General features: G+C 40.6%; 2 protein-coding genes across 4 annotated transcripts in view; both read left to right on the top strand.

Annotated features, from left to right (window-relative positions):
• RETREG1 (reticulophagy regulator 1) overlaps positions 1 to 10,881 on the top strand; it is a 30,507-nt gene extending 19,626 nt beyond the window's left edge. For both annotated transcript variants that reach the window (XM_084282273.1, XM_084282272.1), the window contains 5 exons: positions 83 to 167; positions 712 to 849; positions 2,761 to 2,825; positions 3,988 to 4,114; positions 6,623 to 10,881. In XM_084282273.1, coding sequence (XP_084138399.1) covers positions 83 to 167; positions 712 to 849; positions 2,761 to 2,825; positions 3,988 to 4,114; positions 6,623 to 7,134 — 927 coding nt within the window. In that variant the 3' untranslated portion in view covers positions 7,135 to 10,881. The remainder of the gene's footprint in view (positions 1 to 82; positions 168 to 711; positions 850 to 2,760; positions 2,826 to 3,987; positions 4,115 to 6,622) is intronic.
• Positions 10,882 to 11,033: 152 nt separating this feature from the next.
• Positions 11,034 to 19,490, top strand: ZNF622 (zinc finger protein 622). 2 transcript variants are annotated; one of them, XM_084282800.1, is made up of 7 exons: positions 11,034 to 11,221; positions 11,493 to 12,101; positions 14,173 to 14,427; positions 15,201 to 15,363; positions 15,808 to 15,920; positions 16,931 to 17,074; positions 17,680 to 19,490. In XM_084282800.1, exons 2-7 carry the CDS (start codon positions 11,495 to 11,497, stop codon positions 17,805 to 17,807), a joined length of 1,410 nt encoding a protein of 469 aa, XP_084138926.1. In that variant the 5' UTR covers positions 11,034 to 11,221; positions 11,493 to 11,494; the 3' UTR covers positions 17,808 to 19,490. The 2 variants fall into 2 exon arrangements, with proteins under 2 accessions (XP_084138926.1, XP_084138927.1); XM_084282801.1 differs by having other exon boundaries at positions 11,050 to 11,162.
• The last annotated feature ends 6,322 nt before the right edge of the window (positions 19,491 to 25,812 follow it).

Here is a 25,812-nt window from a genome sequence, read left to right as displayed (position 1 = left end):
CTGGAGAATTATTCTTTTGCAAAATGATATAAATATTTATAAAAATTGAAGCATTAATGGCCAATTTTAATGTCTTTGTCAGTTTTGCCTACTCGTCTGCAGTATATGTACATTTTTCACTGTCTTGGGAAGTTACATTCCTGGAGTTGTCCTCTCCTATGTCCTGTGTAAGTAGAGTCTCTCTTTATTCATGATTTATGTACATGGTTTGTTCATTATGTGGTCATTAGTACATATAGGGAGTAGTATTTATATATATGTGTGTGTGTGTGTGTGTATACACATATATACACATACACGTAGGTTCTAACATGTTATTTGTCCTTTGGAAGTCAGCTTACAAGTATTTTCAGTTTGTTGATTTTGGCATAATGTTGTATAGCTATGTATCTCAGGTAGAGATGTCAAAGTCAGATTAAGTCAAGATAATGATAAATATTACAGTGATCTTAGTTCCAGTAAGGAACAATTTATGAAAAGTGTAATTTGCTATGAATGCAATGGTATTGTTTTGTGATGAGTAGAAATAGCTCCTAGAAAATGGCTTTGATGTTAACAGTTCATCAGATATGGGGATTTCACCGTGTCTTTTTTATGCAAAGTTGTGTTATGTAAAATTAGTAATTATCTTAAACAACGCATTAATTTTTATTTATTAACTTCTTATAAAGCAATATTTCAATAAATTTTCTGTCTTTATTTTTATCACAGTATTGTGTGCCTTTTTATGTCCCTTCCTCAAGTGCAATGAATTTGGACAGAAATTGTGCAACAAAATCAAGTCTGTTCTGATGAAACTAGATTTTGGAATAGTGGAATACATTAACCAGAAGAAAAAAGAGAGATCCGGTGAGTAACTAAGTGTAGTACCAAATCATATATTTCTGTATGCAAAGACCTTTTTATTCACCCTGCACACAGTTGGGCTTGTCTTCTGACATCAAATGTAAAGGTGTTTTGTGCTTTGAACCTGGCTACCATTATAAGCTTTATGATCTGTAGTCAGAACATCTGTATGCCAGTATGTCAAACATTTGGGTATAGTTTAAAAAAAAAAAAGATTTCATGGGAGAAAACAAGATCGATGGTTCTCTTTATACATGATTAACTGTACTGCTTGTAGATTTTCAGAAAATGCTACTTAATGTACAGTATGAAATGCTTATTTCTCTTTAGATAAGGCAAACTCATCCAGGACAGAGAACCACTCAAGGATACAAAAATAGTAAATCACAAAATTTTCAATAAGAGCCTGAATTCTGTTCTAGCATCTAAATCTGCATTGTTTTGTTCCCAACAGCAACAAGGAAAAAAAGAGGTGTTTTCTTCCCCAAATACTCAGTAAACATTTAAGAATTGTAGTAGAGTAGTAACTACAAATTAATGAAAGTTTTTAGATAGACAAGGGTTTAAAACAAAATCTCACGTATCTCACATGAATTCTTTCTAACATCAGATAGTTTTAGATTTTAAGTAATAAAGCTGTTTTAAGAAAAATGTGAATGAGGTTGTCTGTGGTTTCCTTTTTGTGTGTGCTAGTTTTGATCATTAAAACCAAATTGTAGTTGTACACAGATTATTTTCAGGTAGCCTAACCTTTTTTAGTTAGATTCACATCAGTAGATTTCCTATCTTAAAATGGGCATTCCTCATAGCAGTTCACAGTACGGTGTGCTGTTCCTGCACACAGTGAGTGGAACCATCTGCCTTTTTGTATCTCTTGCATATAGTACAGTAGTTGTTAGAAATAAAAATAAATCAATGCATTAGTCTTTTTTTTTTTTCATGCACTATTCCACCTTATTCTAGTTTTAAGTGAGTCTGTCAGAGAGAGAGATCAGACTATTGTTTCATAAATTTCATAAGCCAGTTCTGCGAAAATGGTCCAGGTAAGTCATGCTTTCCTGCCTGTCACCCTCCAATTTAATTTAACCCAGGCAAGCTCCTTAACTTGCTTCACCACTTGGGTCTGCTCTTGAGTTCACAGACCCTTGTACTGGCACAAGAGAGGAAGCAACAACTTGTAAAAACTGGCAACCAAGAAGAATGTCACTGTGCTTTCCAGTGCTACTGGCCTATCTTAGTTTAAAATATTCACGAGACTGTTCTTAGAGAGAGAGAGAGAGAGAGAGAGAGAGAGATGATAAGGTGAAAATTACTTTTCTGTTCATTGTTAGGAGCAACATCCTGCCAGATTTCAGAGATGCTTTATATGCATATTTGCATATAAATGTTACAAAAGCAGTATAGCTGGGTGCAAAGGAAAGTTTTGTGAATTAAGACTAAACATAATTATCCAGAAAACTGTATGTTCTCATATAAAAGTAATGTGTTGGAATAACTATGTTTTAACAGTATGTTGCAATTATGCCTTGTACTGGCAGCGTAGTTTAAAAGAATATATTAAAAAGGTATATATTTATTTAAAAGTTTATATTTGAAAAATATATTGCCAGGGCATGTTTTATTAGTGTGAGCAACAGAGGCTTCAGAAGGAAGTACAAAACAGGTAAATAAATATGTTGGAATGCATTTCAAAGCAACATTCTCTCTCCTGCTTTGGCTGCTGCATAATATATTTTGATAAATATCTAGCCTTTTGATCAGCCTTTTCTTCTCACCTTGGTAGCATAATTACATAAATGACAGACAATGTCAACAGGTGACAGTTTGCTGTACTCAAGCTGTGTGATAGCACACACGCAGAACTTGGAAGTCCATTGTCACGAGTAGGATAAAAAATATTTTTTTGTCTTTCAGAAACAGCAAAAACAAAACCCACAGAAGATGACAGTGAATTAGACATATCAGCCCTGTGTCCTAAGGTGACTTTTTTCAGTCAGCCCTATCTTCTTTTTAAACTCTATATAGATAATGGAGAGTTTTCTGTGGAAGACTTTAACCTCTCTAGGAGGCTCTGTTCCTGAACTAAGTATGTCTTAAAAGTGATTTGTAGTCTCCATCTTTAAACCTATACTAATTAATTTGGTGCGCTTGTGACTTCTGGCCTTCAAGATAATGGTTTCTTTGGCCTACTAAACTAAAAATGTGTTTAGTTTATATTGGCTGTAGAATGATTAAACCAGAATTTCATAGAAAAGGCACTGTTTTTTTTGTTTCATTTTCAAAAGTAATATTGCTGGTAATTTTTATCAAATTAAATTATAAAAGGGAAATCTTCATAGAAGACCTACATTGTTCGTCAGATACTTCTTTCATGACTTTTCAGATCATATTCAATGATAGTGTAAATCATTATTTTATCTACAGATATCTTTCCAGGTATATATGAGAATAATTTAACGCCTCCTTTCTCGTTTAATATTCTAAGTAACTATATGGCAAAGGATTTTTCCTTTATAATTGGAGCATCAGTTGATTAAAAAAAATAATAATTTGGATTTGTATAAGTTCTTAAGCATATCAGTCTTCTTAAGTTTTTAAGCATTAGATCAGTCGTGTGTAGAACCTGACTTCAACAGTGATTGCTTTGAAGGTGTTATTGTATTATGCAAGAAAAATATAATAATAAAATGTCATGGGAGATAAAAACTTGTTGCAGATGTTATTGGATAAATTCATAAAGGACGATGATTTTTTGATTTAGCTATTTATTGATTGCCTTATGGATATTTTTTTTGTTTCAATGCAACTTTTTACAATTTCTTTATATTTATGCGTAGTTTGTACTTGCAAACCTATTCTGCTTTTGTTACACTAGGATATTACTTAAGTCCTATACAATGAATAATTTGAATTTTCTGGCTTCTTTAGCTTAAAACAGTCTTCAATTAAGAAGAGGGATGCTTTACTTCTAAGTATTCTATACTGTTATTTTCACATTTCTACAATTAAAGCTTAAATAGGAGACAACGTATAGTGCTGTGACATGCAAGAGACCTCTTTTTCACTATCTAAGCATTGGCTTCCTGTTGTGTGAATTTTTTGAGTATAAGAATGCTATGTATGGGACTTTTTTGTATGTAGGTTAGTCCTGCAGTTGTTGCCAAAGAGCTGTCAGTGTCTGACACAGATGTATCAGAAGTATCGTGGACTGATAACGGGACCTTTAACTTATCCGAGGGGTATTCTCCACAGACAGACACATCTGATGGTATGTAGTGGCTTCATCTATTTCGTCAATGAATTGCACTCGTGTAAGTTATCTGAAAACTATTAGAGAATTTGAGGACATAAGTGGGGTTTGGCTTTGGTTTTGTTTGTTCTTCCCTACAGTGAATTTAGAATTAGTTCCAGTGCTTATTTTGTTTTGGATACATCTTCTATGAGAGTTGTCTTCATCTTAAAAATAATGAAGTAGTGAACTAAGCATCTAAATACATAACTAGTGGTGAGTAAAACAGACACATCTGGATATATGCCAGACTTAGCTCTCTCTTCCATCAGACCTCTTAAGCAAACAAGTTCGTATCAATGCTTTTCGGTGTAAACAATATGAATAAAGGCTGAGGAAGAAGAAGTGAATACTTTGAATTGCTAAACAGCCAATTAAAGAAAGTATTTTTAGGCTCTGGATACTAGAATGCTGATGAAGTCATCCAGCCATGAACCTGAATGAAACACAAAAACTAAGACTTAGGAAGAGATTCTCAAGCACTTGTCTTGATCTTGACTAGATCCTGAAATTCGTACTTTTTACAGACCAAAGTTTCAGTTAGTACGTTGCCCAAATAAATATTAAGAACAGCAGTAGTTTGGTGCAATCTTATGTGTGGGTTTATTTCTTTTCTGGTCTTGAAGTTCTATTCAAGGAAGATATTCAATGAAAATGGCAAGTAGGGTGGTAATACTTATCAACATTATAAATGCCAAGTTAATAATTTAAATTTTTTTTTTTTTTAATATTTCAAGCTGTAAGTAGTATCGTACGATCATGGAATGATAAATTGGAATGTCTTCAAAGCCACTTTCTGTCTCATTTCCAGCTAGTTCTGCATGCGTTATTCCATCAAAGATGCAGCATTTCAGTTTTGCTTTTGATGGACTTCATGACATCCCCTTCCAGCCCATTAATTTCTCCAGCCTGTCGAGGTCCCTCTGTGGGCCCTGACCTCCAGAATATTAAATGCATCTGCCCCACAGCGGCTCCTTGCTGTCCGTGAACTTGCTGAGAGTGCGCTACATTCAGTCATCACATCATTAATAAAAACACTGAACAGTGTTGGTGTCTGTACCTTTGAGAGACACCACCACCCAGTTGGATGTTGTAGCACTGATCACCGCCCTTTGAGCTGGTGTTCAAGCCAATTTTCCACACACCAAGCAGTTCGCCAACCCAGTTCACTCACCAATTAGGCTGTAAGGATAATGTGTGAAACTCTATTAAAGGCCTTGTTAAGTTAAAAATAAACATCCACTCTTCTCCCCTATGAGCCCTTCAGCAAATTGGACATGCACACAAGTACAAGACCAGATGGGATGCACCCGAGGACTGTCATATCTCCTGTCAAAGCTCTGTGCATTTGAGCCGCCACTCTGCAGACAGCATAACCCTTCTTCCTCACCTTTCCAGCCTATTTTTTCCCAAAGAAAATGGGAAAAATGATGAAATTGATGTGTCAGACATTTTTAGGATTCATTTCCTTAGCCCTTATGAAAGCTCATATTGCTTGTTTTCATAGAAAGTAAGTTCAAATTGATTATATTTTATTTTTACATTCATATACTGTCTACTAGATCAAAGTATTCCCTTATGCTCATTAAGGCATATTCCACAGGCCGTGTATTGTAATCAATATGTTTTCCACATTTCTAATAACATACTATTAAAACAGTCATTAAAATCAAGTCTTTTATGTGTTTACATTCTGCTTTTTATCCTTTTGAAACATGAAACTACATGTATACCAGTAATCTGTAGAGTTCCCATTTTCTTGCTTCTATTTAGTACAAGCATTGAATGTGAAAGCAAAAGTTTATGAATTAAGTCTTTACATTGTTTTTATATCTTTATTTAAATGTGTTATTAGAAGTTTATTAAACTTTTTAAAAGCTTATTAAAAGTCTGTAATACCGTCATATACGCGTATTTGTAATATATCTATATATAGTGAAGAAAAGGAGTTTAAAGACTTCACACATTATAAATTTTAGCACTTGAGGTGATTGGTGTATTTAGAACTGGCTGTGCTGAAGATTTGCATGGGTTGTTTTTTATATAGCTAAATACCACTTTTTTTCTTCAAATATTATTGAAAAGAGTCGTTCTCAAACACTTTTTCCAAATCTCTACATAAATATTGCAAATTGACTTTAGGTAGAAAGTTTTAATGTGGAGTCACTGAAATGGAAAATGTAATGTAACTGAATGCTTGTGTTACTTCTCTTTTTTGGGACTGGAATGATTTTCACACACACTATGAACCCAAATTCAAAGTCAGGTTGATACCAGTTGATTTGAAGTACTAGATTTTTATTTTATTTTAAATGTAAGATAATGCTCCTCTGCATTAGGATTACAGAAGACTACAGAATAGTATATGTAAATAGTAAATGTATTCAAAGGAAAATTTACTAATTGCATTTTTACACTTGGCTGCTTTTTTGGGGAAGCGTTTCTTGTTTGCTAATGCTGTTTCCTTCTGTTAATCCTGTGTAATAGATTTTGACCGACCTAGTGATCACGAGGAAGCTTTTGCTAGAGATCTCGCAGAATTCCCTTCCTTAGAAAATGGTGCAGGAACAAACGATGATGATGACTCAAGCATTGGTATGCCCATCCAGCAAAAGAGAAAAAAAGAACAAACATATTTCAAGGTGGATCATTCTTCCAGACAGAGTAAAGAGAGACCATCCACTGCAGGGCTCTCCTTGCCTTTGACCAGTGACCAAACCTTTAATTTAATGAGTGGAATTGCTGGCGATGTCATCGCAGCTGCAGTGTCTGCTGCCATCAAAGACCAGTTGCAGTCTGTACAGCAAGCTCCTTCGCATGCAGTGCCCAGTTTGAGTGAAGAGACAGACACAGAGGAAGCCGATGATTTTGAACTGCTTGACCAGTCTGAGCTTGAGCAGATTGAGAAAGAATTGGGACTTTCACAAGGCCAAGAAGCAGAATCCCAGGAGAAAAAGAAGTCTTCAGGCTTCCTTTCAAATCTGCTTGGAAATCATTAACCTGGGAATTGCAGTTGGTGACACAGAAGAAATGAAACACAAAACACACACAAAATCAAATGCAAAAAAGGAAAATTCTGAGCTGTAAGCTTTAACTATCACTTTAGATGTGTTGTAATAATTTCCCTTATGCAGAGTGAATTAACTGGATAAATATCAGCTGATACTGATAGTTTAATGTTTCTGGTAGTTAAACCTCAATGTTATAGCATGGAAATGAATTATCTATCCACTGTTTGGTTGCAGATGAGTGTTGGAGGTCAGTTGTTCAAAAGGTTTGGGGAAGAGGTTTTTTTTTTTAATCTTTTTGCCAAACATACATTTTGGGGTCCTTAGCCAAAGTTTCAACATCGGCAACTTATTTACTCTCAGTTGCCAACCTTGGCCGGCAATCTTAATGATTCACACTGCGAGGATGAGTTATCAGAGGATCGCAGTGAGATTAACTAAGTCTCGCCTCCGTCAGTCATACTGAGAAGTATGGAGCCCTGCAGTTATTATTAGGTATAGTGCATCTACTATTTATGAACACGGTAACCAGCAGAACTCTAGTTTAACTGTGTGCAACACTGTCATCAGCGGACTTGATTTAACACTTAAAATCTTTGAATTATTTTGGATATGGTGATGCATTTCCACGTTTTTTGCTGTTTTAGGCTTGTAGAGTTGTAACGTGGCACGCTATTTGACTGACCACCTGCTGTGTTCCTTGATAGAGTCTGGTCCTTGGCAGTATTGCTTGTGTAAAGTCAGCCAACACATTTTTATATTTAAAAGTTAATATGTAAACTGAACAGCCTTTTGGGGAGCAGGTGGGGTAGTTATTGTTTGGATTAGGGAAGATAAAAGAGTTAGAGGCAAAGAGAAGGGCTTCTTTAGCTGCCACTTCTGTAATTCAAGATTCTGTGTGGGTTTTTCTTTGTTTGTTTGTTTTGTTTTGTTTTCTTCTGGTTTTTTTTTTTTCTTTTTCTTTTTCTTTTCTTTTTTTTTTTTTTTTTTTCCCGGAACAGCTGCCATCACTTGCAACAAAAGTTGTGTTGCAAGCTGGATCTCTTAATACACTTAAAGTATTCAGTGCGGTCATTCGCTATAGAAGTCACTCGGAATCTTCTCGGCACCTAAACTAGTAAAATAAAAATGAACTTGTTTAAATTATTTGCCATTTTAAACCCCATGTGTGCTCAGTGAATGGCATGGGATCTTAAGCAGGTTACTTGTTTGATTTTTCATAGGGCTTTTTTGTTCACCTTTAATATAATCAAACTGTAATACCAAGCAATAGTAATCAAAGAAGTAGGAAGAAGTAAAGCTAGTTTTTCTAATGTGATGTAAACAGTTAGCAGAGTCGAGGGACCATGTCAGCTGCTACTACTACTAAAGTGATTTTCCATTTGCTGGCATTTTAAGAGGTGAATACTGTCATCCAGGACCCTCAGAAAGTACAGCAACGGAGTGAAAAAATGTTCACCAACATGTACGTGTAGGTAAACCTGTGTTTAACTCTTTTTTTCCTGAGGTGACAAAGTAGGCAGATGGCCAAACAGATTGTAGCTAAAGAAAAGATGCTGATAATTTTTGACACTGGCTTTATCGTTGCTTGTGCTTTTGTGTCAGTAATGCATATTGATCGTGTTTGCTGTCCTTTACCAGTAAAAAAGTGAGCCTGTGCCTTCATTATCCAATCCATTTTGAAATAAGCAGATGCCGGATGTAGATCCCAGAAGATGCAGCTTTTGAAATGGTAACATCTTAACATTAAAAGCAAGATACTGGAAATCATTTTAAAAATGTGGCCACGTCGCTTTCACACTGTTAGTTGTTAAGTTTCATTTACAACTTCCCTAAGTCTGTCCTTCTCATTTGGAAAAACAATAACAAAAGAGGCTTTTGCTGAGAAATCGATAAGTTGAAAGGCCATTTAAGTTTCTCAGACGAATCAAAAACATTGTCTCCCTGCTGCATGTATAGGACAATCTATATATTGAGAAGAGTACAACTTCCAGGTTGCTGACGGGACTTTGCAGAGTACCTAGGCCAAGCGTGCTTCCCGAACAAGGGCACTCACTGGTGCCAGAAGATGCAACAGGCGCCAGGACAGGGAGAACTGGAGAGGCAGCAGCGCTTAGCGAGTTTTGCTGAAGCAGGTGGACGAGACATGCGAACTAGCTGTCAGTGGTGGCATCGCAACAGCGTGCACTTTATTGTTGTTTTATGAAGAATGCTGTGGTTATAAAAGTACCTAACACAGGGGCGCTCTTCTAGAATAATTAGATCAAGAAGGATAAGCAGTTGGAGGAGTTTCTCAGACTTTTTGTAAATGATCCATTTTCTGGTTTCGACATAGAAAAACAGATCCATTTTTCTTCAATAAAGTATGTGTCTCTTTTTTTTTTTTTTTTTAATGGAAAGTAAAAGCAAAACTTGAGCAAGCAAATCATTAAAGCTTAGGGACATAATTACTTATTTGACTGTCTTGAATTTTGTCTGTTCTCATGGTAGTTGATTACATGATTTTTTTTTTATTCAAGCCCCTAAATACTGTGGAAAGAGGTAATTCTCTACCACTTACTATTCCTCCTAAGGTAGTGGAAAGATGCGTAGTTTTTGTGGAAAGTTACCCCTACCCTCCTAAGCAAGTGCAAGTAAGAAACCCTTTGCTCAGACACAATACATTTCACTGCCAATAGTTGGAAAGCAAAACACAAAGAAAACATTTCTCTCCTTTGTGAGATCCCTTCCACACCATGTTTTAGTTGGAAATCATATGAGAAACTTTCATTTTGCTGTATTCTAGCAGCAGCCATGACATAGCTGTTACATACAAATTCCTGTCACGTCATCTGCCAATTGTCCACAAGGTCTTTGCAACCAAGTGTTGCCATCATTTTCCAAAATTAAAAAAAAAGTAAGGCAGGAAAAAGGGCAAGTATGTGACAGGCGATGGCTTTGGAACGTAATTTTGTTACATAGGAGGCCTGCTTTTGGACAATTTACAGACAAAACCCAGCTCAGTCAGTGTGGAGGCTGTGAATTGCAGAGCACGGACATGTGAGCGGGTGACCAGGAGGTAATGCCAAGTGTGATCTTGTGGGATCTGTGCAATGCGGGAGCTGCCCACGTGCATGCAGCTCTGCATCCTCTGCCTCCAGTCGCGTGGTTCACGTTCCTCCTGGCCTTTCAGTGGCTTCTTCACGTACCCGCACCTGGAGAAAGCTACGTGTGTTAGGGCAGCGTCTGTGGGATGCAGCTCACTCCTTCGTACTCACAAAATTTCCCTGTGCGCTATTACATCTGAGTAATCAATACTGAATTGGTGGCCTTACATGCATTAAGTCCAGAATAAAAGCACTTTCCAATGCAGAGCACTTCTCCTTGTGCATGTGCTAGACATTTACCATGAGTCTTGTTCCTGAAAACAAAATCATTCTACACAGAGGAGGAGGGGAAATAATTTTAACCCAAATAGGATGCAAGACAGTGCTTGTTTCACTTGCTTTCTGTTTGTTTTGCACTTTTCCAGGCTGTTCATCTAAGCGTTCAGAACAACCTCACTGTAGTCCAAGTGCAATGTAACAGTCCGTAATGCCCCGACGGGTAACCAGAAACTGGAAAATTACAAAATGTCTTTATTTAAACTATTTCGCAGCACTTTACCTAGCTTGATTACTATTTTGTAAACATGGAATTACTATATCGATTGTTTGTAAAAAATCATTTAATAAAATACGTGTTAGTTTTTATCTTTCACCGTATCTCCCCCTACGCTTTGTTCCCGAGGCGGGCGGGTGGGGGTCCTCCTCAGCAGCCCCCAGGGCCGGGCCCGCCGCGGCGGCAGGGGGCGGCATGGCGGGGCCCGACCGCTCCCCGCCCGCGGAAGGAAGGCGGCGGCCGGGCCCGGCCCTTCCTGGTGGCGCAGCGAGGCCGCAACCGGCACCGGGACCGACCCGCACCCGCACCCGCACCCGCACCCGGACACGGAGGGGCCCCTGGCAGCGGCCCGTGCAGACGGGGTTCATCGCCCCACGCGTGTAGGGGACGGCTCGGCTCGGCGCCGCATTGGGGAAGGAGCGCGTCAGCCAGGGGCCTGGTGGGAGCCTTTGGTTTCTGGCGTGTGGTGAAAGGCGGCAGGGCTTCTGAAGGGCTATTACTGAGGCGGGGAGCCCCCCTCTAGCAGCGGAGGTGCTGCTGTGGTACCCGTCATTGCTCACAGCCACAGCTCAGCCTTTGGGGGTGCAGTTAGGTGATCCGTTCACCTAAAGCTGCCTTACATGGGTGCTGCCTTACATGGGTGCTGTCAGGATGGGTTTGGTTTGTTTTGGTTGTTTATTAGCGTGACTTACTTATTCCCCGCTTTCTAGCAATGGCAACCTACACGTGCATCACTTGCCGCGTGGCTTTCAAGGATGCTGACATCCAGCGTGCCCACTACAAAACCGACTGGCACCGGTACAATCTGAAGCGCAAGGTCGCTGACATGCCGCCCGTCACCGCCGAGAATTTCCAGGAGAGGGTCCTCGCGCAGAGAGCGGTAGCAGAGGAGAAGAACAAAGTCACTGCCACCTACTGCACCGTTTGCAGCAAGAGGTTCTCCACCTTCAACGCCTATGAGAATCACCTGAAGTCCAAGAAGCACCTGGAGTTGGAGAAGAAAGCTGTTCAAGCTGTCAGCGAGAAGGTGAAAATACTGAATGAAAAGAACCTGGAAAAGGGGCTTGCCCTGGAGAGCGTGAATAAAGATGAAATGAACGCAGCTATCCAGCAAGCCATCAGAGCTCAGCCATCTTCATCACCAAAGAAGACACCTCTGCCCCCTAGTAATGCAGGCAGCTCTCCCGTTTCTATGGAAAGCACCAGTCAGTCGCAGAGTAGAGAGCGATCCGAAAAACCTCCACGTCTGCAGTGGTTTGAACAACAAGCGAAGAAGCTGGCCAAACAACAGGCAGAGGAAGAGGAGGATACGGAAGAAGGTAAGGCAGTAAATATGCTGATGACAGGTAGCTGGGCATAAGCTGTGTAGTTGGTTTTGTATGAAAGCCTCCTTTTTATTTTCTTTAGTGCAGCTTTTTTAATTACATAAGGTCTTCCTGTTGATTTAGTTTTCATCTGAACAGAGGATTTAAGGCTGGTCCATGCTCGCAGTTAGGGACTCCATGTTACAGTGTCTGATCAGCCAGCTGTGCAAGATACTAACACGTGTGAGGGCTGGATATAAGCACTGCTGTGAGCACTGTTCCCAGCGTAAAGTCCTAGGGGAATTCTGGGGCCAGCACAGAAGGTTACCCTGAAACTACTTCTGAAAAGTAAATGAAATGAACAAAAATCAATCAGGATTATTTGTACCATGGTTCACTTTACTGATCTGTTGAGAAGAGATGGGAGTGGGGCTTTTGTTTTTAATTGCCCATCAAGACTAGACGTGTGAGTTTGCTCTTTAGACCACCACTCTGTGGCATAATTCCTCAGCACATTGGCATCTATAATAAAAATAGTTTAAGAGGTGCTGCCCTGCCTGCCTGTTCCTGCTGCGCCACCCTCGCTACTTGTGTGGATACAGCTCTTTGCTGGGGGCTGGCCTGGGAAGTGGACAAATGAAATAATCAGAGCTTCGGGACTCCCAGGAGGGGTTATTTGTAAACCAGACATTTTCAGTGCTGTGGCTTACAGTGCAGGCCACAAAGGCATCTAGTAGAGCATTGGAATGGGGTGATTAAACAGCAGCAGGGGGGCCAGAAGTGAATGAAATGGGAACATACTATTCCAACCTCAGTACTGAAACCATTGCGGCATGTTACTACATCTGTTACAGCATTTTTATGCTGGTGAAGTGTCAGTTGCAGTCTCTGGGGAATCTGTGCATGGAATAGGACTGTTCTACAGGAGAAGGAATGAATGCCACTGAACATGGAGCTTAGCACCTAAAGAAGAAGGCAGCTTGCACTAGTTTTGTATTAATGTATTTGTCATAAATTGTGATGCTAAATCTCGGTAGGTTTCCCAGTGTTAATTTGCCTTTTAAGTATGTGCCCAGGCATGTTCCCTACACGTCCTGCTAACTCAATCTCATTAAAATTGTTAAACTATATCCTGTAGCAAAGATCTTTAATTAGCATCCTGCAGCACTGGGGAGTGTCCCTTTGCCTGTTCTCAAACACCGTGCCATGGTGGTGGGAGCAGGGAACTGGGAAATGCTCTCTGTCCCGCATCTGCCCCCTTTGAAAACCATTTCTAGATCCCTCTACCCATATAAGCAGATTCCTGGTTCACAAGCCTTTTTTTTTTTTTTTTTTTCAAATTATAATTAGCTAATAGTGCATCTGACAGCTGATTAAGGATGTAGATGAAGTGTACTCTCTTGGTTTTAAACATCTATCATACTTGGTAGTGGCTCTGTGCATTTACAAAAGTTCAAAATAAATTTAAGAAACAGCATTTCCCTGTGGAGTTAAAGCCCTCCCTGATGAATCCTGAAGCCCATGGTCAGTACCTGTGGGGAATCCTCTGTAGCTTGTAGTTTGCATTGAGAGCTGCAGTAATCTTGCAAGCATGTAAAATTGTTAGTAAATCTTGGGTAACTGCAAGAACTGGCTTGTTCTTCTCCTTGGTTGAAGAAGTATGTGTGAACAGGAGTGTGTTTTCCCTCGCTGCTAAGTCACTGCTGGAAACGAGTGTTTCCATTTTTCTGATGGAGTTGTGTTGTTTTTAATGAAGCATGAATGTGTTCTTGTGCTGTAGCGAATTAAATTAAAGGTTTTGAAACTGCAATTACGTGTTAATAGTTGAGAAAATGGAGGGGGAAAAAATGAGACCTGCCAGCTTTTTTTTATGACCAGTCTTGAGCTTTGCTGTGTGTTTTACAAAAAAAATCTTGTTTTACTGGAAATGATAAAACCTTGCACCTGGAAATAAGCGTGTGGCACTTAGCTGTAAGAATAGATAATGCAATATTTTCTGAAAACTGTTTTTTAACTTAATTGGGAACTGTTTTGCTTGGAAGAAATAATCAAGTAAATAAATCTTTCTTAATTTTCCATTGAAAAGGCTGGGAAGATATGGATTCTGATGAAGACCTTGGCTCTGATGAAGAGATGGAAAGCGTGGGAGAAGAAGAGGAGGAGCAGGCAGAAGCTGAAAGTGCTCCTGCTGTTGGGGCCATACCTGTCACAGACTGCTTGTTCTGTTCCCACCATTCAAGATCCCTCATGAAGAATGTGGCCCACATGACAAAAGTTCACAGTTTCTTCATTCCAGACATAGAGTACCTTGTGGATCTCAGGGGACTAATTAAGTACTTGGGTATGCCTGTAATCTCGTGATTTTAACCTGGATAATTATAGACTGTTAGTGCTTATTTTCACTTAGATAAAACTTAAAATGTTTTTTTTTGGTTTTTTTTTTTTTTGGTTTGTTTGTTTGTTTTTTTGGTGGTGGTGAGTTTTTTTGCGTATGTGTAGGATCTGGAAGCTGTCTAGTTCAGTATTTGGATCATGGTGAGGACTGTGGGTTTTCTAGGGAGAGTGAAGGGAAACCCTACTGAACAAACACGTGGCCACGTACCCTGTAGGTCTTGCATGCTTTTCTAATGCTGAGAGATTTTTTTCAGCTAACACAAAATTTAGGACAAAACTCAACTGCTGTAGTGTGCCTTTGAGCCATCTTATACTGGGGGAGGTTCTGAATACCTAATGAGTCATCAGTGCTTGCCTCATCTGTTGACAGAGCGGGTGAAACAGCTAAAAGCTAGGCAAAGAATGTCTAGTGTGTTGTCTAATGTGATAGTGAGGAACATAAAATACTACTGGAGTATCAGATAGAAAGTTGTAATGGAAGCTTGAAATGTTTTATTGAGTATACGTAATGATCCATACCTAGTCACGTGAATTCTTTAAGTGCACAGACTTTGTCCCTGGTGGAGCCGTATGATCAAGGCATAGCGACAGCAGGGTGTTACTGGATATGAAGGACTCAAAGTTCTTCCTCAGTCTCTCTGCCTTCAAGCTGGGAAGGCCACATCACTGAGATGTTAATTATTGAGTAGGGACCAATAAAAGTGTCAATTTTATCTGCAGGAGAGAAAATTGGTGTTGGGAAGATCTGCATCTGGTGTAATGAAAAGGGGAAGTCCTTCTACTCCACGGAAGCAGTACAGGCTCACATGAACGACAAAAGCCACTGTAAACTCTTCACAGATGGAGATGCAGCATTGGAATTTGCAGACTTCTATGATTTTAGGTGAGGACACTTTTTTTTTCAGTGGAGCACAGCTGAGGGCAGACAAAAGAACAGTTGAATGTTACATCACATCACAATCTCTTATTATTAGTTTTTAAAATTCGGTGCTGTTTCTGTTTTGATGCTTATTTTGTGTAGCTGTTTTGCCACCTTTCTAGGTTAGCATAACACCATGATGGTGGTGGCTTTTCACAATAAATAATGACCTGTTAAGAGCGCAGCAGCAGAACCGCACTGGGTTATAGAACTTGGAGGAAGAGTGGTTCTTGTCTTCAGCCGCTGTTCAGGGAAAGGTGTTTCTGGCAAGAACTCTTAAAACGGTGTAGGTGAAACATGATGATGGTTGTGGGTTGCTGTAGCTGTACACAGGTTCTTCTGTGTGATGGGTCTGGATAGCTGTGGCTGCTCACCCCATGTAAAACGTACACTGCTTCTCCTCTCTAGGAGCAGTTACCCTGATCACAAGGAAGGTCAAGATGGGGAGGTGTCCGGAGAGCTCCCAGCAGAGAAGGACTTGGAATATGATGATGACACCATGGAGCTGATCCTTCCTTCAGGTAGGCACGTAATCTGTGTTAAGATGTACTTCCTCTGGGTTTCTCATAGGCATAGCTGTTACTTGAAGTCATTGTGGTAAGTATTTTCCTTTGGCAAGGGAGCAAGTAATTTTGCATTAAGTGTATTTGGGGTTTTGTCTTCCCTCTCCGTGATTCTCACTACAAAATTTAAAGACTTGTCTGTCATTTCACAGAAAATAATTAGCTTAAACAAACTTGGAAGCCTTTTTTTCTTTCTTTTTTTTTCTCCTCGCATTTATTTCTTAAATTTAACTTCAGCATTAATATAAATATGGTTTGGGGCACAGGGTTCCTTTGGCTGTTTGACCTGTTCATTAACATGTGATTCACATGATACACTGCAAGAGTTTCCTTATCTTGCTTTAGTGCAACATGGAGAGATTGTAACTTAAGTTACCTAGTGTAGTTTTTTTTGCAGAGTGGTATCTGATACACTGGTAATAGATGCCGTAAACTTCTTCATTGAAATAAATTTCTTTAAACAACCCTACTCTTGCCTTGTAAGAGTATTTGAGAATTTGGCACTCCTACACATAATTTTGTTGTTGTTCTGGTGTTTTTATATGAGGGGACCACAGCCCTTTCATTCTGAAAAGTGTGGCCAGCTATGCAGTTACAGAAAGATCTTCCTGAATGTCACCGTTGTCTTCAGTGGCTACAGCATTCCCTTTCTGATTATTCCCCAAATTAAATCTTTCTGCTAACTACCTGTTTGTTACCTGAGCTAAGGCCCTCTTGAAGAGTGTTCTTCAGAGTTTGGAGGTGGTTTGGTGTTTTTCCTTAAGGTAAAGTGCATTACACCAAATCTTAAGTAATTGCATTCAATTTGTAATAGTCTTAAAGTTTGTTTTTTTTTTCTTTTTAATGCCTTAGCCTTTTAAATACATTTCTTGGCTCTTTACCTTTCCACAGTTTTCACAATGTGCTCGATTACCATATTTCAGAAACTGCATTATTATGCATAGTAAGATGTCTCCTCCTCTGAATAGGTGCCAGAGTGGGTCATCGTTCTTTAATGAGATACTACAAGCAACGGTTTGGTCTGTCAAGAACAGTGGCTGTTGCCAAAAATAAGAAAGCAGTGGGTCGGGTGTTGCAGCAGTACAAAGCTCTGGGCTGGACAAGTCAGACAGGTAGGTGCCAATTTGAGGTTTTGGCAGATGGTAAGGTTCTAGGATACCATCACTGTACAGTTACGTGAGTCGGGTTTGTTTCATGTTTGTGGGGTTTTAGTTTGTTTTCCACTCAATTCCCTTTCATTCCTGCCGTCCAAGCAGAAAAGGAAGTGCGTTTTGTCTAAAATCCATTGCAGCTTCTGTGCTAGCCCTTCAGTTCACCAGCACATTTGTGATATTTGGTGAATTCCTAGTATTTTGGGGTTTCTAGGGTAATAATCCCATCTCTGCCTGTCAAAGCCACTATTCCTGATATTTAATATGTAGCATAAAGCATTCTTTGACAGGTGAAGCACTTTTTGAGTTGTGGAGTAGTGATGTGTTCCATATCCACTTCTGAAATAAAGGAACCACGCACTGGAATAACTTTTTCCCTTCACCACAGTTGTGGGTGTTCAGAGGAAACTGTCCTTTCCCAAGAGAAAAGTGAAAAGAAGCTTGCCAGTATGAGGAGAAAATATACAGCTAATTGCTGATGTAGAAGGATAGACCCACAGTTTTGCAATTTAGTAGTGATCCCACAAACATTTATCCCTCTTTCCCTTCCTCCTTTCTCTCTGAAGGGGCAGTCTTTGCTCAGCAGCGTGATATGCAGTACCTGCAGAGGATGAAGTCGAAGTGGATGCTCAAGACGGGAATGAGTAACAACGCTACAAAGCAGAAGTATTTCCGGCCACAAGTCAGATTTTGAGTACCCCGGAGAGCTGCGTGCAGCTGGTTTTGGAAAGAGGGATTTAATGGTTTCTGGCTCATGGGTTGTGTTATTAAAATGGATTTGGTACCTAACCAATGGTGGTATGTATGCTGGTGTGCCTCCCTGTCTGTGAGAAGATGTCTTGCAGGGAGCTTGTCTCTTCCACTGAAATGATGGTTGGCCTAACTTAAAAATGAAAATAACTTAAATGGAATATGTGGCGAAGTAATCACAGCCATGAATAAGGATGCGTAGTCTTACTGCTCATCCTTGTGCAATACCTTTCTGTGGGGCAGTTGTCATTGCCATTTGTCTGAGTATCTTCAGTTCCCAATTCTGCAAATCAGCTGAGGCCAAGAGAAGATCCTCGACCTTAGCTTAGCTTAGATCTAAACTGGAGATAGAGAGTATTGGAGGTGTTTACTCGTGGTGCCAGACATAAGTTAGCTGGGTATTCTGGACTTCTAGCTGGCACTATTGAGGTGGAAATTTGAAAGCAGAGATTCTGGGAAGGTTAAGTGATAACTGTTTGAAGAAATGCACTGATGGGAAACAACTCCAGGGTGCATTTTGTCCCTTGAAGCTGACTGTAGTTGCTTAATGCTCCAGGTCAGGGCTGGGTTAATGACTTTCAACATAAACCAACTGCACTGCATTTCATGAATTTTCATTACTTAAAACTGCTCAAAATTAACATAACATATAGGTGAATGTCCATCTAAACTTCTGATTATTTGTTAAAAAATCCCGGATTAAAACTCTGAAGTAACTGTTGATGTCAGCTTTTGTTATTCCTGTTGAGAACTTGTGTTTTATGATCTTGCTGAAGGAGAGTCACCTGAGACATGTATAGCTAGAATGGAGTGTCCTTCCTGCCAAAAGCATGCTCTCCCACTTGAGCAAACTGTTACAGGCAGACGTAGAGAAAACTTGCTTGTTAAAAAGCTCAGGCACCAGTGCTAGTGTTGGTCCCGGTGTTGTAGATGTTAAAAGCTTCCATGGCATTACCAGTTCTTCTGACCTTCATGTAAAGGGTTAGACAATTAGACAAAACGTGTCGCCTAGCTCGTTGTGCTCTTGAGCTGTACTATGCTGGACTTCCAGTGTCAACAGGACACTGTCCACAGGAAAATTGCTGCTTGCCTGCCTGCTAGTCATGGAGGTTAGCTGCAGCTGATTACGGTCAACTCGCATTTCCACGTTTTAGGATTACTCTGGACTCCCTAGTAGTGGGTTTGATTAGCATGATTTTTGTAAATTTTCTTCCTTTCCTTTAATGTTGTGTCCATTGTATGACTGGAAATAGCAGGGGAAATTTATAAGAACTTTGTCAATAACATTGGAATAATAACATTGACCTCTTAAAATAATCTACTAAGTAAGAAGTAAGTGCAAAAAAAGTAATACTGTCAGCATAGCAGCACTTCTGAAGTATATACTTAGTATGGACTTGGTATAGACTCTTAGGAAAGAAATAATTTCACAATGGATGAGTGTTATGTACTTTAGTTGTATGGATTTTTGTTTGTTTAGTAAGTTCTGCTGCCTCAGAAGTTTTCTGCCATTCCTCTTGCAAGATACAGATTTGACACAGCATTTTCTAAACCAACTAATAAAATGTACAGATGAGTGAAGGGAAGCTGAAGCAGAGATAATTTAAAAAAAAAAAAAAAAAGATAAGCTGTCTTCACATCCAAAATCCTAACTAAAGTTGGATTCATTAATTAACACCTCCTTTCTCATCCTCCTTTTTCATGACAAGGCAGAGTTACTGCCATTGTGTATCCATTGTGACATCTAGCTCACGATTAAATTTATCTTAGAGGGTTTGCTCTTGTCAGAAATATGTTTCTCATACTCTGGGTTATTGGACTTCACTCTCAAAGTTAGCTGAGACTGGATCTTACTCCTATGTGACTCAAGCTGGATGGCTCTTAAGACATCAGCTCCTTTATTATACCCATGACTTGGCTCTACTCTATATCTCAACGTGCTGTTACAGTACGGATTTCTGGCACTGAGGGTATTTCCTACTTAAGTTTTTCAGACATCAGCATCTGGCTCTTGAAACTGCTTGTATATTTTTCTTCAAAGTTGTAGGTTACTATCAAAGGGTCTTATGTCTATGGACAGGTTAGGTTGTCTCTACACAGAGAGTAAAATGAAGTGCCATTAATTTGAAGCCTGCTGAACAGGCTTTGAATACCAGCATTAGTCGATGGTGAGCAGCACCAGAGCAGCGTTCAGACTGTAGCTGCTGGAAGATACTTCTGGAATATCTGGAATTTATATTAAGGATAGCACAATTATCCTGGAAAAGCCTTGAGCATAACCTAGTATAGTTGCTAAGGCCGTAGAGGTAGGTGTTAAGAAGCTTGGCTGCGAAGGCAGAAATGCAACGAGGTAACTGACGAGGAGCAGCAAGTGGCTTTGAGTCCAATAAGGTTCCAGGTGAAGGAGCGTGGAGTTTGCTGCCCTCCTGGACAGGAAAGGGCAACCAAATGAATCAAAGAAACTACTATGAAACTGCATATGAAACCACTGTAGACTCACTGAAAGGAGCCTGCTGCTTATGAAAAAACAGGGATTGTCTGAACATCCTCAGTCTAGTTCAGGAAGAAATGCAACGTGAAAAATGGTAGTCATTTGTCAAGTCACAGGGACAGAGACAATTTGTACAGCATACACCTGTGACTCCTGCCCTATACTTATTGCAGCTTGATCAGAAGAAAATGGAGGTGTGGGGGCACATACTGCTCTATTATCGGAAGAGTTTTAACTCCAAGATGAAAACGCGTACCTTGGAAAACCAGCAGAGGGCGTAGGGAAGCTTTTCTCAGAATTGTGTTTACTATGAAAAGCCCAGTAAGGGTACATTCATGCAGAGGCAAAGCTCACCACTAAAGCAAGTTAAGATTAGCACTGGCTTCTGTGAGATGAATTGCTATTAATATCTCTGTTAGGTCCAGGGAGAGTACTGCTAGCAAAGGGTAATTAGGACAAGCATGCCGATTATCTGCAGTACTCAGCAACAGTCTGCACAGCTTGCAGGTAACTCCAGCGATGTCCGAGCTGAAAGTATTTTTATTAAACATGCTTGATAGCATTACAGTTTAGTCTCTTATCTCCCCAGCCTAAGAATTGTACAAAGGATAGCAGAGGTCAGTTTATTGTTCCCTAAAGGAGTTCCAAATGATGGTTCCCATCAAGGAGCTAGGTTTTCAGCTTGGAAGGAGCACAGACAAGGTATCGCAGTTTCGGCAAGGCTGGGGTCCTGCTGCTTGCCTGCCCAGTAATACCTGGATGTTGGAGCCGTCCTGGCACTGCATCGGGCATTGCAGGATGAATCAGCAGAACAAAAGAACTGATGACGCTGATGCAGCACGTCTGCCATCTCCTTTTGGGAACAGCGCTGTTGTACGCCTAAGTCACCTAAAAGCAACCAAAATAATCCCTGAAGGGAAAGTATGCACCCATTATCTGGAGGGGAGGGATTGGGAAGAGAGAAGCTTACGGGAGGTGGAGTGGCGGAGATGCAGAAGAGTCAGATACATACAACATCCTAGCGGCTGTTACGCTGAAGTTGCAACCCAACAAGTAAAGATCTATTTAAAGTGAGCACTCCCTCTAAGAGTGCATTATTGATCCCTAATTGGTTCCCACAAGGTAGAGGGCCTGAAATATAAAGGAGTTGGGCCATTACCTAAGTAACATCTGATGCCTGAGGGGGCATCAGAGCAAGATCCTTCGCTACAACTTTCAAGAGCTATTTTTGATCTATTAAAACTGAGGCATCCTGTGCTAATGGGCTGTCTGCTCAGGGGGTTGGTCACCTTCCTGCACGCTACCCATGTAAAGCTGCAGGTGGAAAACTTTGCACTTCAGAAACATAACTGGGGTTATACTATGATGACCTACAGATGAGATGTTAGAGATCAGCTTTTTAGGGCACATCTTGCTGAAAATGGAAAATGTACCTTAAAAGCTGTGAAGCTTAGTGTTTAATTGCTTTAGTCCAACTAACTACTACATTGCAGCTGGGAAGTAACAGTCATCAGACTATCATGAATCCCCTGCAGCTGGCAGGGCCCAGGTAGTTGAGATGACCAGCTGATAGGACTTAATGTGTCAGAGCAAGTCAAATAATCGCTTTTTTTCGGGAGTCTGACTCAAAGGAAATTCGTGTTGTCTCACCCGCTGCATCCCGTACTAACCTGAGTAAGGTGCAGCGGCCTGGCACTTCAGGTGCACTGGCAGCAGTAACAGGAGACCTGCAACCAGTTCAGTGTTCAGGATTTCAGCACATGTCCAGGGTACAAAACTGAAAAACACCATAATAAATGCTAGCCGAGCCAGAAAGGGAGTCAGAATCGCTCCCCTCTAAAAGTAGTCAACACTTCCCAGTGCAAAGTTATATGACTTGTCCCAAAAGCAAAAATAACAGCAGCAGCAAAAACTAATGGATAAGAGGAAAAAAGGAAAAAGAGGAAAACTAATTTTCTTAGGAGCTTTAGCTCTTTTTTCACTGCCAGCTCAGTGAGAAAGTTTTTTTTAAATAAAGCATGCCTAGAAAACCCAGATAGAGGTTTACAAAACAAAGTGGCTCAGCAGATAGTTACTAGACCAACAGAAGTTGCATTTATACAACAAATGACTAAACCAAGCACCCCAGGCACATGAGAAGAGCAGTGCAGGACAGGCTAGCACTCAGCTGTGAAGCTATTTTCCAGGAAGCTGGGAAGAAAAACCAAGCCTCTGAGCATACACGCTTATCAGCTACAGCGCTCCAGAAGGGGTTTCTGCCTGTGCAGTGTGCTAGTATCGGGCTCTGCAATGGGTAAAAGAGCAGCCCCTAATACAAGCTGAGGCCTGAGTGTGGTGTCCTTGCCTCAGTTTCCTCCATTATTTCAGTTTCCTTTAAGCTAGTACAGAAGGCATGCTTGTAAACCTCAAGGCCAATTTGCCTTACGTTGCTCCCCCTCGACCAAATCCCACCATGCAAAAACAATTCCACATTTCCTATCCCTGCCAATGTCTGTTAATGATTTGGCAAGGTCTGTGTAGTCATCTATAGATATCTTGGCGGCTTCCTTTTCTGGCTCGGGTAGCTTTCCACACTTAAATTTCTGTTCTTTGCAGACATGAAAGCAATCTGGTTTTCCTGGGCAAGATCTGCCTTTGGTCTCACACAACTCTGCTTCGCTAAACACCACTCGTAACTTAACGGGTAGGGCAATTATGTGTTTGCTTGTGACATATGCACTGAAAGTCTTGATAAAATATTTGCTGAAGTATTCTAAAATCCAGGTATTTTCTGACATCTCTCATAGCTGCCAGCCTCCTTAATCCCTTACAATCATGGTATTTCAATAAATTCTGTTACCCAAGTCACCACATTTTAACTGATCTATACTGATGAAGTGCATGCTTTCAAAGTACAGCAGATGGTGGAAAAAATGTTGAAACTACTCCTCAAGTGTTAAGCAGTACCTACTGAAATTACCCTAAATTGGCCAAGAATAAACCCGGACAGTTGTTTTTATTCAAATGGTGTAGGGTAGGTTGACCCTGCACCCAAGGGCCTGGTAAACAGCACGGTCTTTCTTCATCTTTAATAGAGGACACTTGCCCCTTTAATAGAGGACACTGGAAACATCTGCGTTTCCAGCAGCAGAAGGCTCAGCGACCCACAGAGAAGGGAGCTGTAAGGTGCAGGGCTGTTCGTCATCCTCAAATGCTTTATGGGGATTTGCTGACGGGTCTCAATGGAAGCCCTGTAGTTCATTGTACAGTCTGTTTTTTTTTGCTTGCTTGTCCACGTAGCTCAGCCAGGCCTGCCGTAGCTCCATGAGAGGGCATGTTACCCTTCGGTCTGTCCTTGACTCTTCCCACAATTAAGTCACCATGGTCCTACCTGCAACACACTTCCTGGCAGGAAAAGAGCATTTTGCAGCAGAGCGTAGGAGCAGCACAATCCTGAGTTAGCCCAGTAGCTGCTTACAGAGCACGAAGAGAAGACCAGGTGGCCTTGCTGAGACCACATAACTCTCTAGCAAGGAGCTACCGAGAACTGATCAACGGGATCTAACACAGCACCTCACCTTGCCCCAGAGCCTGGACACCTGGATCCAGTGGCACTCCGAAGCACAGAGTCCTCTCCCGAGGGCAGGTGCTTCTCAGATAACTCACCGGAACGGATTTGAATGTTCAAGTGCTTGCAGGAAGGTGCACATTTTTTAATTAATAGGCCAGCTGTTTGCATTCTTTGTTAGCAGGTAGTTAAACACAGAAATCAGCCATAGGCCTTTGAAGTTTTATTTTAAACGCCTTGGTCTTTTGGCCCCACAAATTATACATTTTTTTCTGTACTGTGGCATGGCTCCAATAAGCAATCCCAGCACAGCCATTAAGGATAGCTGAGGTACTTCAGGCAGGATTACAGCCAAAGTGGTACGTGCACACTGTAGTTACTCGGGGTCATCTGTACAGGAAACTTGTGTCACAAACTGCAGTCATACCACCTAAAAAAAAAAATGTATCGTGCAAACAGCAAGATCACCTGGACTTAGGAGGTCATGGAGCAGACCAGGCACTGAATTGTTTGGAAATCCACCTGTTCTTACCACTGGCTAGGTTCCCCTGCACTGTGCCCTTGTTTTGCTGCTGCCCGCATCACCTTGTTCTCTTTGGTGTCTCAGGATAACTGTAACAAACCACCAAAGGAAATAAAAGAGAAAAATATTTTTTACAAGTTTTTCCTCCTGCAGTTTGTATGAGCAGGAGCAGATCACAGCTCACGTTCCCGTGTGCCCACTTACGCGAGGCATTCCAGCGTGCAGGCCCCTGAACTTCCAAGCCCATTTATACGCCTATCTGTGACAGCTGCAGCTATTAACAGCAAAGCATTCAAGCAGAGAGAATAAATAAATCCCCAGTTATTCTGTATAACATTTTACTGGTTCACTGGCTGTGATGAAATAATCCAGCTTTGACTGGCTAGGTTGGTTGATGTCCAATGGCAAGTGGAAGAAGTCACCGTGTCTGCAGCTGAATGTCATAAAATGCATTAAGGCACGCATCAGGAGCATTCAGCTTAACTGTGCCCTACCTGCCTGCGTGGTTAGTAGCCCTTATGAACAACTTTTTCCATAGTTCTTTCAAATTTTGATACAAATATATATCTCTATCATAAGGAGATTAAAATGCAAAGGTTGCCTGGATATGCTTGGTCAGATCCTGCCCTGTATTTCTGTTTAAAAGCAGCACTACAAGAGCTGCTCCTGGGCTTTCCTCCCTCATTAGCACTCCATTCTTGTTAAGATCTTGCCCCTTTAATAAATCTTTGCTCTTCAGTGTTTCACTGTGTACCAGTTACGCTTTGAATATTCCCAAGGTCTGTATGACCAAGACATTTGTTGCTGTTGGCCACTATCTCAAAGGGAATCTCTTGAGAATATTCTCAGAAATACACACATTTTAGCCCCCTTGCTTTTCTTCATTAGTTGCCTAACAGAACCTCTTGAGGGTATCAGAGCGAAACAATAAATCTGCAGCACAGCTTAAAGGGTTTGGAGGAAAAGAAGCAGCACTGTGAGAGGAAAGGATTTTGTGCAATCCAAGACCCCTCAATACTGATACGTAAAGGTTTGCAGCTTGCAGATAAAGAGTCCCAGTGGATTTTTAGAGGCTGATATGCACAGAGCAGCTGCTTAATGTTCTAAAAGTCCATTGGAGAAGCAGGTGAAGTGTTCCTGTAAACTAACCAAATGCTTCAGAAAAATATGAATTGTAGCCACTTCAGCATTTTCCAGCTATGGAATTGGTGACTGGTTCTCAAGTAGATGCTAACTTACTTGATTTAGTTCCTTCTTAACTTTTCTGCTTCTCTTATTTATTTGTCACTGCATACACAAGGCTGTTGCTTTTTTTCTCCATACTGTGCTATGACTAGCTATTTTATGGAGCCACTGAAGACTAGACTGGAACTCCATCATTAATACAA

The sequence above is a fragment of the Netta rufina genome (assembly GCF_964035555.1).
Source record: "Netta rufina genome assembly, chromosome: 2".
Taxonomy (NCBI): domain Eukaryota; kingdom Metazoa; phylum Chordata; class Aves; order Anseriformes; family Anatidae; genus Netta; species Netta rufina.
This window is presented reverse-complemented; position numbering and strand designations above follow the sequence as displayed.